Consider the following 15,273-nt stretch of genomic DNA (forward strand, 5'->3'; position numbering starts at 1 on the left):
CCATTTGTCAAACAGGAGAATGGAAGGGGGGGGGGGGGGGGTCGGGGGTGGATGTCCTGGTGTTTTTCCGTGAGACGTCATAGAAGTATATAAAAAAAAAAGGGACAACGGGAGGAGCCGTGTCAAGGATATCTTCTCAGATTTGAACCATAGTCACTTCCTCTCCAAGGCTCTTGTGTTTAGGTCGCCAGGAAAGGGGAGGGGGTGCAGGAAGAGGTAGAGAGAGGTGGTGAGGTAGAGAGGGAGAGGTGGAGAGAGAGAGGGAGAGGGGTGTGCCGACCCGTCCCTCCCAGATGTTAGGATAATAGACAGATCCTCTGTGTCGATTACATCCCGCCCTCACGAGACGGGACACGCAGCCACGGGAATCATTTTATGGAAGAACGGAAGAAGGGACAGGAGAAGGAGGGAGCGAGGGAGGGAGGGAAGGACAGGATAGGGTTAACAAGCTCTGCTATCTCTCCAGTGTGTCAGACCACACAAATCACTCACTTCGGAGAGATAAACAGAGAGTGAGGAATCCATTGATGTTTCTTTTTTCCCTTCCCGTGGTAATTGAAGTCCTGTGAAAAGGTTGTTGGGGGGAGGGGTAGGGGGGCTCCTTTAGAAGGTAACGATATTGCTCGGTTCGCACAGACACAGTGAATAATTTCCAATTAAGCGTCCCTATCTGGTCGGCGGTCGCTGTAATTAATGTTTCATGAGGTGTGGGCTTTAGTAATGACCGAAAAGGCAATTAAGGGACTGTCTGTTCTGTTTTCGTTCCTCCTTGCCGCCACGCACGCACCTGAGAAATGCACCACCCCCCCCCCCCCCCCCCCCCCCCACCGTCAGCGATGAGGACGGACACCCAGAACCCACCGGGGGTGGGGGCAGCCGATGGCGTGTGATCCAGAGCCTTCTCACGTCGCTCGCGAGACGCGCGGCCCAACGCAACCCATCGCCCGTCAGCTGTCTCTGACGCCGTCGCTCGTTTCCCCCGACCAGGCTCGCTTCCCGCCACCTTTTGCCATTACCCAAGCTGCCGTCGATTTGGCGGAGAGGAACATTTCCACGCAGCTACCTGGGGGTCTGTGTGGAGGGGCGAGGGGCAGCATGCCGGTGCTGCGTCTGACCTGTGTAGATGATGGTGGTTTTTCTCCCCCCCCCCCCTCTTTCCTCCATCCCTTCATCTCAGCCCGAGGGAGAGTGCTGAGTCTCACTGCGGGGGGGGGGGGGGGGGGGAGCACGTGCTGACCCCCTCCGGGGTGTGTGTAATACACGCTAGCCCCCTCGTCCACCCCTCGCCCCCTCCCCTCCTCCTTATCCCGCGCCCGTCTCCTCTGCTCATCTGCCTCCTGCCCTGCGAAAAACCTCTCGCCACATTACACTCATTTATTCTCTCTCCCTCCCGCTTCCTTTCCCTAGCACCTTCTCTCTCCCACTTCTATCTCTAACACTCTCTCTCTCTCACTTCTATCTCTAACACTTTCTCTCTCTCACTTCTATCTCTAACACTCTCTCTCTCTCACTTCTATCTCTAACACTTTCTCTCTCTCACTTCTATCTCTAACTCTCTCTCTCTCCCACTTCTATCTCTAACTCTCTCTCTCCGACTACTATCTCTCCCTCCCTCCCTCTCTCCCTCCCTCCCTCCCTCCCTCCCTCCCTCCCTCCCTCCCTCCCTCCCTCCCTCCCTCCCTCCCTCCCTCCCTCCCTCCCTCCCTCTCTCTCTCCCTCTCCCTCCCTCTCCCCCTCTCTCTCCCCCTCTCTCTCTCTGGTGGCCGGGGCTCGCCCGGCCCACTGTAGAGCTTGTCAGTGCTGCCCTCTCCAGGGCGTCCGTGGGCCTGTCTATACGACGGCGCTGCCTGTCAGACAGCCTCACGGCAGCGCTGGCCCTCCTGTATATCAATCAGGCTTAAACGGGACAGACGGAGACAGTGGGAGCCTCTTAAGGTGGGTTAGGGGGCATCAGACGCCGTATTGAACACGCTCCTTCATAGTCCATCTCTGTGATTGTTGGGTTGTGAAAAAGACTGTTTTCCGGCACCTTCACCTCTCCCATCTACTCGATGCAACGCGTTCTCTGCCAATCGCTCACAGGGGTTAGGAATATTTATGAAAGCTGCAGCCATAAGAAAAGGGGGAAATGAATGAGTGGCCGTAAAGTCTTTCTTTTTTTCCTTTCTCACTTTACAATCCGGAGAGCTCCCAGGTGTTAAGTAAACCGAAATGAAGTGCACTGCCAATAAAAAAAGTGCCCGAGAAAGCCCCCCCCCCCCCCCCCCCCCCCCCCCCTCCCCTCCCTGTAAACTCGTCAGCTGGGAACACCACGCAGTTTTTCTCTCTTCTTTTCTGACACCCATCTCTCATATTGCCAGTCTGCTTATTGAGGCTGTCTCAGTGCGCACACATGCATGAGGGGGGGGAGGACTGAGAAAAATATAAACTGCAAAGTGCCTTTAATGCATTAAGGCAATACGGCTCAGAGTTTTATAAGACCGCGGAGAAAGTTTGGATCAATCCTGTAGAGTTGCCGTCGAAGACTCCAGTAAATAAAGTCTCCTCCTTTGTGGATTGACTCAGGTGCACTGTGGCTAAGTGTCTGTCAGCCGCTCAGATGGATGGGCAAATAATGCTGCTCGCACTTTACAGTGAAACAGCGTTGGAGCTGCAATTAATACCGCCTGTGACGGACAGATACTACAAATCCCATGAGGCCGTTGGTGGTAGGACTTGAGTCCACACGTGAACTGTTCCTGTGTGCCCAAAGCCCAAGAATAGCCAGCTGTAAAAGAACGAGTATGTGCATGCAGTGTATCCATGCACATCATTACAAATGGGCATAGTTACATATTGAACAGTACATGTCCTGTACTGCCTGTGTGTGTGTGTGTGTGACCATGCTTGAATAAAACATGCATCCAGCCGTTGACGTGGAGGCGCCATCCACAGCTCTGCCCGGCAACCCCACCGCGACCCCCAGGAGGTCGACCTCCAGCCTCGATCCAAACCTTTCACGCCGCTAGCCCACGGTGCGACTCCCTCCTCCTCCACACGTCAAATATGGCGGTAGTCGACGACTCAGGTGGGGGGTGACCGTCCTGTCGTCCCCGGTCACGGTGGGAATGTGCGGTGTCTCGGTCCCCCTCGTCTCCGAAGGCTGGCTGTTATTTGTTGGAAATGACCCTGAGCGTGGGCTCTCCTGCGGGGCTGAGAGGAGTGTAATCAGGGAACAGAAGCAGCGGCGGAGGTCAGGGGCCACCACTACACTGAAGGGTCCGGACGCCAGACGGACACAACATCCCATTAGTGGAGACCGCCTTCATTTGTCCACGGGAAGAGAGGGAGGGAGGGGAAGAAATGGCATCTTCAAGGTATTCGGCACGGATGTCAGGGAGAGGTTTCTGAGGGGCCAGTCGGGCGCTCGTTCAATATTCATGCAGCTCCCTCTGCTCCTGGCACGCTGTGTTGTGGTGACCCACTGTGATCAGTGGTTTCACGTCTCGCTCTCATGAGGTGGGCTCGGGAATGTAGCTTGTTTAGGGGACCGACGCCGAGGGGAATGAATCAAAAGAAAAGCCTTCACCTCCTGCTGCTTTCCCTTTTAGCCCAGACTGGTGACGGGGAGGAAGACAGAAACATAGCGGGGCGAGAACTAGGGAGAGCTAATTGATGTGCCCTTAACAGCCATCGGCGCGCCACGTTTGATTGCCGCGGTCGACAGACACACTTCAGCGATACTCTACAAAATGCGTCTGGAGCGTTCCGTCGCTGCTGAATCGTCGCCGGTCCTCCGACTCTTGATTGGGTGGTGAATTGAGCTTGATGAGGGCGGCTGGAAACGGGGAGGGATGTGCAATAACAACGACTCGACGCTTTTGTGTTTTGTTAACTTTGCGGTTTGTGCACAACACATGCATAGGCCTACTGAAACGCTGTGCGGGCAAAGGAATTAGATGGGTGATGTTTTGATTAATTTTAAGAGGTATGTTGTGGGTAACTTTTTTTTCAAATTGCATTACTGTGTTAGTGTTTTGCCGGTGAGTGCTTTAAACGTTGCATCTCATCAGTGACCTGACAGAATGATGATCGCCCCCCTGCCGTCTCTGAGCCATCTTGTTACTGGAGGACCTGCCTCCTTTTCACAAGGCCTGTAGCCAACTGACCTCCCCCCCTCGCTCGGCCCCCTGGGAAATGGAGGCTGCCCATTCACCATAACTCTAATTGCCACTGAGGGAGCCCCTGCCTCCTCCTGCACGTAGCACTTACCAGGCACAATGGACACTTCCATGAGTAAATGTAACATTAAGGGATTAATTAGGTAGAAAACAACGGGTCATAAGAGAGCTAACGACAAAATAACAAGGCAAAGTGTCTTGCTTCTGTGCACGCTAGACTTAGCATCATGCAAGGACTATTGCTGAACGTTAATTATTGGGTTGTTTTTGGCACTCTGTGAAGTATTTTATACAACAATAAGCATCTACTTTGTATGCCTGGCCCTGGTTTTGGAATATTTCGTTAGTATCTAAGACACAGACCAATTTCATTCAGTCATGTAACCAGATTGGAGCGTTTGATAATGGGTGTTTAAAAAATTTTAATTTAGCAAGACCTCCTTATGACTCTGCCATACAAGTAATTAACTTGCCAAGGTCTTTGTAACAATGTTTTGTTTATACATTGAGTACCTTCTTTAGAGACATAACCTCCTAACACACTAACCTCCAAGCACATAATGAATCTTCATTGCTACCTTCCTCTTCAATTAATTTCGTAAGGTTTCACAAAAAAAACTCTTTGCATCTTATTTGTATCTTCTTAGGCCTCACTGTGGTGTGTAGTTAGTGGTCTTGCGACTCGTTCTGAATACGTTTCGTTTTTCCAAGCATCGAGTCAGGAAAAACACATCTATGGGAAATGTCTTACCTTTAGCCGCTGTTGTCCAGCAGCTCTTGAGCTCGTCCGCCCGGGCCTGACACAGCGTCCCATCCGGCCCCCCTCCCACTGTGCCCAGAGGGCGAGCCTCCTGCAGCAGCTCCCACTACGAGCTTTCAGCGCTTTGGTCTCAATGTAAGCGCTGACGTCAGTCCTCCCCGGCGCGTGCACCTGATCAACAAGCACAAGCCGTGCGGGGATAAGTGGACCGGAGAGGGGGGAGACGGGGGGGGCTCACTCCTTCATACGAAAGCCTGGCGGATGTTCCGGCACGCAATCTTGCGGTCTCACGCCTCTCTCCAGCTCTTTGCCTCTCACTTTCTCCCCTCTCTCTCTCGCTCACCTCCTCGTCGAGGCACCTGCTCCTCTGTGCACCCCGACACGCCGGGAGCTTTCAGCCAGTCGGGGAAATTAAGATCAATTATACATCCTCCCTACCTCTCTCCCTCCACCCCTTCCTCCCTCCCTCGCTGCAGTCCTCCATCCCTCCATCCCCAGCCCCCCCCCTCTGTGATAGCCGTGCACATGCAGCTACTGTGTCATGCCACATACAGAGAAGGGGAAATGCAAGCACTTTAGTTGGTTTCCCTAGGCAGAACTGTGAACTTTACCTTGGATGTACAACACGGTACTTTGTGCAGGTTTGAAAAGCTACAATTGCTACCGTGGAACAGTCTAAATTAGATTTTCGTGTGTCTGTGACTGAACTCGTATCTCCCTTGGTCGATGCTTGCGTTTGTCCATGTCAGTCATCTTCATGACATCCTCAAACAAATCTGCCTTTCCTTCTTTGGATACTTGTGTACGTACATCACTGTGTCTGTGTGTTGCGCTGTCACCGCCCCTGGTAATATATATAAATATGTGTGTGTGTGGCATCAGGTTTGGCGAAGGCTACACACTGATCGTGCGCGTCGGGGGGTCTCCGCCCACCCTGGCCCCCGTGGAGGAGTTTGTCCAGGACACCTTCCCCGGCAGCGTCCTGAAGGAGAAGCACCACAACACGCTGCAGTACCAGCTCCCACACAGCGAGGGCGCCCTGGCCACCATCTTCAGCCAGTTCACCACCCACCAGGAGAGACTGGCCGTGGAGGACTACTCGGTGTCGCAGACCACCCTGGATCAGGTGGCCCCTCACGTCATTTTCTCGTATTTCCTCACACTCATTTGTAGTTTTCCTCTCAGTGTCAGGCAGGTGTTGAACTAGGAAGCGTGACACAGGGAGTGTTGACGTGCTTTGTAGGGATCAGTCTTATCGCCCAGGAATGTGGCCTGTATCCTCTTGCAGTGTGTGTCCTTGTCACCCACAATGCTCTGCGTCTACAGTGACACTACTACTCTCAGTGCTTATCAAGTTATCTGAAACAGTGGCACAGAGGCTTGGAAAAACGGATGATTGTCGCTCACCCGTGTTCTCCAAACCAATGCCTAGCATTCGGCTTGCTGGCCCAGTGAACAGTAGAGTCCAGTCGAACGGTCTGTCAGTCACAGGTATGAATTGAATTCCGTGACAGTCACTGCACTTGTGCTTTCTGAGTGAATCTCAATCTGAGGCGATCCGGCTTCTCAGCAGCGAGTGTGTGTGTGTGTGTCTGTACCTCAAAGGCGCCCATTAGCTCAGCAGCGGAGGACTCTGGGAAGGCGTGACTTTGGAGGAGGTCAGGAAAGGTTTGTTCGCTCGCCCCGTGGGGGAGGTAGAGGGAATGCCTGGAACCAAACAGCCCTCTTTATTTTTCAAGAGGCTCTCCACGGCTGTCTGTGTTATTGTGTCAAACCAACCCCCCACCCAGCCCCCCCACTCCCCCCCCTCCCCCTAAAAGAAAAGCACCTGAATGCTGGAATGCCTGTTCTGCAGTAGCTTCTATTTACCAGATCAGGGAGTAAATAAATCCTGGCCAGGCTGTAAGGTCAGCATGTTAAAACACGATACTGCAGACGAGAAGAGGACTGAGACCCAGACGGTCACCTTTCAGATGTTGATTTATTGAGGGCAGCGCTGACCTATAGTGTAACGCCCGCCTTGCACTACAATTTTTATTGATCCTGCATCAGACACAGGCTTCTGGGCTTGGTGTTGAAAGACTTACACAGAGCCCACGTGAACTCATGGGTCACTGGTAGGGTTTTACTGGAGATATATTTTAACTGAATGTTAGAATCCAAGGAGGGGGGAAAAAAGGCATTTTCGTATTTACCTTGAGCAATATACTGCGCTATCAATATTACCCGAAAAACACTGGGTAGAATCCTTCCCACAAATCCACTATTGAGATTGAAAATATACAACTGAGCTGTTGCCGGACAGTTTCTTCGGAGTCTACAATCCAGCTTGTCATTCGATAAATCCCTTAAGGACAAATGACGCCTGCACACTCCACCACCGAAGTGTGTTTGATAGCTGGAAGTGGACTAGGCCTGTACTTAGAGTATGCCTCTGTCCTGGGGAAGACTCTGGCGCACATGGGGAAGGTTAATTGTGCATGGCTGTGTCCTTCCCCTCTCCCTCCACGCCTCAACAGCCATCTCCTAAACACCCAGATGCCCCCTCCATACAAGAATTAATGCCCAGATCCATCTGTCATTAAGAAAATGTCACTCATCAGCACCAGAGCATAGAATGGAGGTCCTCAACCTCGCAAAGATAAACTAGCTGTAGTTGAGGGGGAAAAAACATGCATGGATTATCTGTGTGCTGTAGTATGTCGAGCAGACCTTGTCACAAGAACACTTTAAAGAACTGTTTGAAATATGTTGCTTGGGAAACATTGACAAGGAACAGCCCGACTCTGACGAGCTGCATGTGTAGTTTTTCCAAGGTGAGTGGGTAGGAGGTATTGTGGTTTCTAGATGCCTAGGTACACTGCAGCAGATGTTTCAAGCCTCATGTCTTCAGGCAAAGTGTAGCCAGCAGCAGGATCCAAAGGGAGATGTTTGTTTATAGAAATGGAGAATTTTTACTTTTGTTATTTTGAGTCTTCTGATATGGTTACAATGTTTGGTTTGACAAAAGGTCATGCTGAGGTTTTTCCACAAACTCTGTGTTTCACGTTGGTTCATTTCCGGCAAACTCAAGTCTGCAGTTGGTGTTGCAAACATCTTTTAAATTGATCTTAGGCCCAGGGTTGTCTTTCAAAAGGTATCACATACCTACTACTCTCTCCTATGTTTCCCCGAGCCGACAACTTTCTACCTCCAATTAAGATGGCAGACATTATCTGACACCAGAACAGATTGGGAGAAATCGGCAGAACAATCCCTTTCTACTGAAATGAAATACACTAGGCTGATAAAAACTGAGTTCTGCGCTTTCTCTTTGACACAAAGTTAGTAGAGGAGATATCATTTCACAAGGGGATTCAAAAGGCTGGAGGAGGGAGGTGGCTTTTTTATTATTCTCTCACGTCTGGGCAGTCTAAGAAAGATATAAAAGAGCACTTGTTTCATGCCTAAAAGTCTACTGTATGTTTATGTGTTCTGTGCCCCAACACTTTATGGGCTGTAACTGTTGAGAAAGATATACTTCATAGGCTGGTCCTAATGGACAAGGCGGAGCAAGTGAAAGTTGCCCCATAAACTGTTTTGTTTGTAGAAAAAGAGTTGGGCATAAGTGCTTATCATCATTGGCTCTGGTAACACTAATCAGGAACCATCTAGACATTTGTTCTCTTCAGGGACTCGTTTCCTCTTTAAAAAAAGAAAGAAAATATATAGGTCTTTAATGAAATAGCAGTGCATTTTCATCTCACGTTCCTTTCTTTGTTGCTGCTTTTCATGAATCAAAGCAGCTCTTTTTACTCAGTGACTTTGAAACTATTGTTGAAGAAAAAAATCCGGTGTTCAATATTGCCAGGACGTGTGAACACTCAAAGACCAAACAATAAGGAACTCATAATAGATCTTTTATAAGACACTTTCTTGTGTCATTGGAAAGGGCAGAACCCAAAAGTAGCTTGTTTTTATTTTATTATGCTTAACTAGAAGGTACAGGTTCTGGGGACGTGTTGAAATGTACTCGTAGGCCCCTCTGTTGGGGCAATTATTTGAGCTACATCACCTCCTAACCTATTGATTCAGTTTATATCAAATGTTCAAAATGTTTTTTAGCATTTGGAGAATGAAAAGAGTTGTCATGGGGCATGATTACATTTTCACATTACTAAAACACAAAGCTGTGTTTGCTGTATCTAAGACAATTATTATACGGAGCCTTCCAGAGTGTGACAGCAACACTTATGGCTACGAGACAAATACTTTGACACCTTTTTCACGTCTACTCTAGTGCAAAAACTGAGGGACGAGTAAGGGAGGGAATAATCCATATGTGAGATAACAATAGCTGATGTGGAGGAAATTGGGACTGTGTTTGTCAGGTTGAATAGATGTTCGGGGTCAGGAAAAAGTACTGTGTAGGTCTGGTTCTCTCCACATCTGCCACTCATAGGTGGAGCTCTCCCTGTCGTCATCACAAGAGACGTTTACACACTACTTTCTCCTGACCCCAAATATGTATTCGACCTGACAAACACAATCTACTCATTAATAGCAAGCTCACATGAGAACATACTAACTAGTTTCCAATGACTAGTTCTATTGATTAGTCAATAATGTAAGTACACAGGGATGCCCAATTTCCTCAACACAAGCACCCTAAATATTCTTTCATGCTCAAACATAAGATTCCAGAAGTGACCGTCAGATGCCCAGTTGTGTCCTCCAGTTTGTCCCTCAGCTCGAATCAAAAGTGTCACCCCAGTGTGTCTGACCATCTCTCCCTCGCCTCGCCCAGGTCTTCGTGAACTTTGCGAAACACCAGCATGACGAGAGCGGTCCTGTGACCTACGACAACCCTGTGGACACGTCAGACGAGGTGCCCATGGAGGCCTTGAAGAAATCCCTGACTGCAGAAAAGGTCTAAGTCCCATCCCCACTTCCTGGTTCTGTCTGCTTGGTAAACCCCTCCACACCATGCCAGCTACCTCAAGTCCTGGGTCTATACGCAATGTTTTTTGTGCTTTTAAGCACATTTCCCACGTTTTAGATATATCAAATAGTTGTACCTTGTAAAACAATTACGTTGAAATCTCAATTGAATTTGTCTTGTACCTTGAGCTTTTAAGAAATGTTTCTGCAGACATGCTTTTTTAACATCTAATGTGCAATCTGACCTCCATGTTTGTATCCAGAAATGAATTAAGTTGGTTTAAGTGGGGATCACCAGCCTTTTGTATTCAATGTATGCCTATTTAAATGGATCCCAAAGGAATCAAGCATAACACAGCACATTATTTGAGCAATAAAGGCAAAGATTTATGCTATGCAAATGAGGACTTGGAACCTTATGTTAAGTCTAGCACTTCTTCGCTTAACATGTATTTTGTGCAATACCAAAATCTGTATATTTACTGCAGTGCCTACAACACAATACCTGACTCAGGAATTCCTAGCAGAAGTTAAAAGGATATGTTTGTTTACTGTTTCAAATGGTTATGCTACTACTCTGCTTTTCTGGAGGGGGGGGTATTTTTTTTGCTGACAATATCCCTCAAGGCCTATGTTGGTCGAGCCCAATTGGTACTCCTCTACTGATGGATAACTTGAGTTTTCTATGCATGCATAATTTTGTATGTCACTCAATGCCAGTGCATTTCTATCTTGTTAAATGTGGGGGGGGGAGGGGGGGGAATACATCCTATTTGTACTGAATATTGCTTTATGCCAAGACAGATGATTAAACATTTACACAAATTGTAAAGACAAAGAGCGACTCCCGAGTTTAATTTCAAAAGTATTTGCTTCATTTGTTTAGAGATTCATTGGGCCCTGTTTAAACGTCAGTTGGATCTGTTCAGCTAGTCTTTAGTATTTGCTCTCAGCTGTGTAAGTGCCTCGTTATTTATTTATTTTCCGGTGTTATTTGCACCTTTCCTATGAGTCTTAAATTGCATGCCATCTTTGTTGTCACTCACATGTGCAGCTTTGACGAGGAACTCTGAATTGCACGCACGACAGTTAGTCGTTTCACTTAGACAGAATGATCCTTTTCTTCATAATGAACAGACAGAAATGCATACTTTTTATGTCAGTCTTCCTTCTGTGAGACTTTTAAAGGATGTAAAAGAATATTGCTACTCTCAAACATGACAGTCCTTTCATGCATCCTACCCAGTCCTCCCTGCCCTCCCCATTCCCCAGCTCTCATGGAACTATCGGGTGTTCAACATCTCATTCTCCTTACAACCTTCAGACCCCTATCACTGTGTACACGACAATAACAATGACATTAAAAAGTATCACACTCATGACACTGTACTGATATCAGTATCCTTAAATTGACCTTTGACCCCATTTAGTCAGAAGAGGAAGGGAATAACTGCTTTTCTCCAGAACCTTCTAGCGTTCTTCACCCGCCGTAGGTATCTACCTTGCCGCCTCCTTGCCCACAGAAGCATCTGGACAGTCAGCAGACCAGCGAACACCGCCACTACAGAAGGATGTGGATAAATACCATATATACTATATGAATACCATATGAAGTTTAAATACAACTGGGTGAAACATTGACTTGCAATTAGTCATTAACTACCGTACCTGGAACAGTTTGTGTCATGATGGATAACGCTAGCCAAGCGCCAATCTAAAGACAAGAGAAAACGTTCAGATTTCCCACATTCAAGGAGGCGGCCCTGGGTCATTTAACAACCCAGGGCCGATTTAACGACACCGTACGTACATTGCACAATAATGTGTCGTGTTTATTGGACGTCTGGGTTTCTCCTACCTCGTACGTGTACTGAGGGCAGTGGACCAGTGTGAAGAGCCAGGTGAAGGGGTTGGAGGTAGAAGTAGGATGTGTTAGTTCATTACCTGCAGACAGGGTCACAATGGGCCAAACAAACGCCTCTGAAAAACATGCACTAAAGAAATCTGTCCCTCAATAAAAGAGAACAATCCTCGTTTTGTTTGTCGGAAGGTGTCTAGCCTCAGCCACAACTTATTAGAACAACATTACCCAGGTGAAAAAAAAGTATACTTTAGAGTATTTCAAGCATATTCTAATTTTCAATAGTACATTTTAAATATACTAAGAAAAAGTGTACTATCTGTGAATGTATAAAAAGTATACTACCATCATGCTTTTACCAATTTTAACGTTAATACTTGAACACACAATTTTTTTTTACTACAGTACACTTTTAGTAAATGTATTATTTAAAAACATACTTTAATTAAAACTTATATATAATTTAATATCTAAAGTGTACAACTGGAACTTTGTTTTTAAACATATTATTTGTATATTTTAAAATGCATGCTAAAAATAATCTTGGTAACAATGCAAATATATGCAAGTTTACTTAGTACACTATAAGTATATGGACATAGTACACTTTAAGTATACGGCTAAGTATACTTGAAGTTGTTCCACTTTAGCACATAAAAGTACACTTAATACACTTTAAATTGTGCTTTAGTACAATTTAATTACAACTAAAATATACTTAGTACAAAATAAGTTGTTCCAAAATAGCACACTTCAAATTAACTAATCATTCAATAACTTGAAGTATACTGATGATGAGTCAGTCTTCAAGTATACTAAAGTATGCTAAGATTTCGTATACTTATTTATTTTTTACCTGGGTAGAACTGGATGCCACAGGCTAAATTCAAACCCTCAGAGGGCAGGAAAACCGCATCTCTCTGCCAGTTCTGAACAGGGTTAGGAGAGGGAGCTTATCGAAGCAGACCCCCAGTTCGTGTCCTGTAGCTCTACCGTCATGGCAGATCTCATTCAGATGCACTTACGTGTCTGTTTGTGTCTCGCCAGACTGATGTTGATGCACAGATTGCCGCATTCGCAGATCTGTTGGAATATCAGATGCCGATTACTGCCTCAGCAACAACAAAAACACGTTGCTGTGGCTTCACAGACTGAACAGACCATTGGCATTCAAGACAAGATATACATCCTGGGGGGGGGGGGGACCATCCCAGATAATCCGGTTTAGACGCACGGTGACAGTCAGCATAAACTAAAATACGACCGTCAGTTTATGTACGTCTAATCACACGCATCGACGCCTAACTCACCAACACATTATTGCTGCCAGAGAAATGTGTCACTTCTGAGTGTGTGTGCGTGTCGCCAGCCTCCGTGTTTGGTTCGGTCTCTACTCTGTGTGTCATATGGATGATAGATAATACAGTATGTGTAGTAGCTCTGACACAGTGTCAGGTTGGGTTAAATAGGGTTTCTCAGACATAGAACTGTAAGCAAAGCATCAAAACAAAGCATCTACTGGTTGATAAATTGTTCCTATTATCAACATCCGAGTGAATTACCTACCAGAACTGTGCAGACCATACTTTAGCTGCTTTCTATTTGCCTGTTGAACAGTGAGACTATGCGTTACTGTACCGTTTACTGACATTTGTATTATCTTCATATTGAGTTCAACATGTGACTTCCGCTTATCCATTGCCTAAACGGTGCCAAATAAAGCACCTTTCAAGATTGTCTCTTACTAGAACTCTCCATGGACAGATAGTCAGAAAGCCGTATTACTTCTCGTGGTATCATGCCTTTAAATCATATAGCGTGATGCGCTCTCTAAACAGAAGCAACTTCTGGGAAACAGCTCCGGGTGAATGATTGCAGAACCCAAGAAAGGCTTAGATGAGTTTCCTCCAGACCCCTTGCCTGGCTTCCATTTGTATCTTGGCTTGAATGCCGACATACCTTTGATTTTCAACACCTCGCGCATCCAAAGTGAGACATTAATGAGAAATAGTAAGTACCTTAGCCATCTCAGCTTATGACCCCTGGGAAGTTAATAGTGTGCAGAGCAGGCAGACATACTTCCCTCCCTTCTCCATGCCGATGCCGGCTTGACTTAATCACAGACCCCTGGAGGGTTTTCTCTCGCAGGGAGATGGGAAGATATACCAGAGATGACAAGCCAAAGCGCCTCACCTTCGTTAAAGGCGTGTTTGAGCTTATCCGCTCGCCTTTCCACAGCCAGCTCTCTCCTTTCTGACAATCCCCACCGTGGGCCGGTGTGGATTCAACGGATGCCTCGTTCCTTCGTTTGGATTGAAGTTCATTTGGAAACTCCACCGGGGAAACGGTTACTACGCAACCGCGGTGTCAGGGGGACATGTTTAAGCGTTGCGCACAGTGGGGGGGGGTCTTCCCCGGGCCAGATATACTGCCTCTGAAATACCCACGCTGCTCTGCTCTATTAGAGAGAGTGGGTGTCCTCTACAGGGTTCACTTTCATGGCGTGACATGACGGGGCAGTGAGCGATTATGTACATATGAATAATTGAACATGCTCCGAGTCACCTTCGCAGTCACTCTGCCAAATCATTACTTCGGCTCTCCTTTGCTCTTTCTCAAGTAATACAAAAGATAATTGTCTTTTCTGAACATTACAGAAATGACCGTCATGATTTTAATGAGAAAAGTGGAAGCGTTTTTTTTTCGTATTGATGGAAATGCATCATTAGCACATCCCTCTGCTCTACAGAATGGGCTTAACGACTAAATCAGGCCAAATTGATCTGGTACGATCCTGCCATTGCCATTTGTTTCACAGCAGTGGTAGCTGTACATTTTCTCAGCATGATATCTTCACATGGATCCGCGAACATCTCAAAAATCACAAGTGCCGTTGCAAACATTGCCAAATCTCAACTTCAAGGTTATGGCAATCCAAGTCTGAAAGCCTTTTACTATCAGAACACAGTAAAAGTAATTATGTGCCTTCCGTCTTTGTGAATATAAATGAGATTTGTGCTCAAACGGCTGTTTACACAACGACTTCCTTTTCAATTATTTACAGAACAGCTTTTAGTTGCGTCCTTCGGTTTTCTCTACTGGTTAGGCTGAAATGTTGCTCTAACACTAGAGGCTTTCTCAACTCTACTGAATTACAATTCAGAAGAGGAGAGGTTCAACTGTGACGGGGGCTTGCTAATAAAAATGTCTCTTAAAGTAGCTGTTTTCTGTGACTAGACGACTAACTTGGCATTCTTCTGCGATGCTGTAACTTGGAATTGGAAGTAAAGTAGCTATTATCATACGGTGCTTGAGTTCGGGCCAAAATGAGTCATACTGAATACAGAAATTACAGCAATACACAATGACAAACTGTTTACCGTCTTTTCAAATCTATAAAAGTAGCAATGGCAACAATCCTACATGACATGCAACTCACCAAAAAACAAACCAGGGAAGGAATCACCTGCTTGCCGGAATAATCTGGAAGAAAATAAAAGAAAACAGGATATATGTCAAGTTGATGACATCCTAATAAGAACAGAGTGAAAAAGTTGCTTAATTTCATTGAA

General features: G+C 46.6%; 2 protein-coding genes across 8 annotated transcripts in view; one reads left to right on the plus strand and one right to left on the minus strand.

Moving 5' to 3' along the window:
• LOC124486939 (phospholipid-transporting ATPase ABCA1-like) overlaps positions 1-10,599 on the plus strand; it is a 116,171-nt gene extending 105,572 nt beyond the window's left edge. For all 5 annotated transcript variants that reach the window (XM_047048837.1, XM_047048835.1, XM_047048840.1 and 2 more), the window contains 2 exons: positions 5,803-6,046; positions 9,707-10,599. In XM_047048837.1, the coding sequence (XP_046904793.1) occupies positions 5,803-6,046; positions 9,707-9,835 (373 nt within the window). In that variant the 3' untranslated portion in view covers positions 9,836-10,599. The remainder of the gene's footprint in view (positions 1-5,802; positions 6,047-9,706) is intronic.
• Positions 1-15,273, minus strand: part of LOC124486941 (trans-2,3-enoyl-CoA reductase-like) — a 38,718-nt gene that overhangs the window by 4,651 nt on the left and 18,794 nt on the right. For 2 of the 3 annotated variants that reach the window (XM_047048841.1, XM_047048844.1), the window contains 5 exons: positions 15,141-15,184; positions 12,727-12,784; positions 11,699-11,784; positions 11,509-11,554; positions 10,584-11,401 (listed from right to left, as the gene is read on the minus strand). In XM_047048841.1, coding sequence (XP_046904797.1) covers positions 11,271-11,401; positions 11,509-11,554; positions 11,699-11,784; positions 12,727-12,784; positions 15,141-15,184 — 365 coding nt within the window. In that variant the 3' untranslated portion in view covers positions 10,584-11,270. Of the gene's footprint in view, positions 1-10,583; positions 11,402-11,508; positions 11,555-11,698; positions 11,785-12,726; positions 12,785-15,140; positions 15,185-15,273 lie in introns of those variants that run through there. The other variant, XM_047048843.1, reaches the window with a different exon arrangement.

Source organism: Hypomesus transpacificus, chromosome 25, assembly GCF_021917145.1.
Source record: "Hypomesus transpacificus isolate Combined female chromosome 25, fHypTra1, whole genome shotgun sequence".
NCBI lineage: Eukaryota > Metazoa > Chordata > Actinopteri > Osmeriformes > Osmeridae > Hypomesus > Hypomesus transpacificus.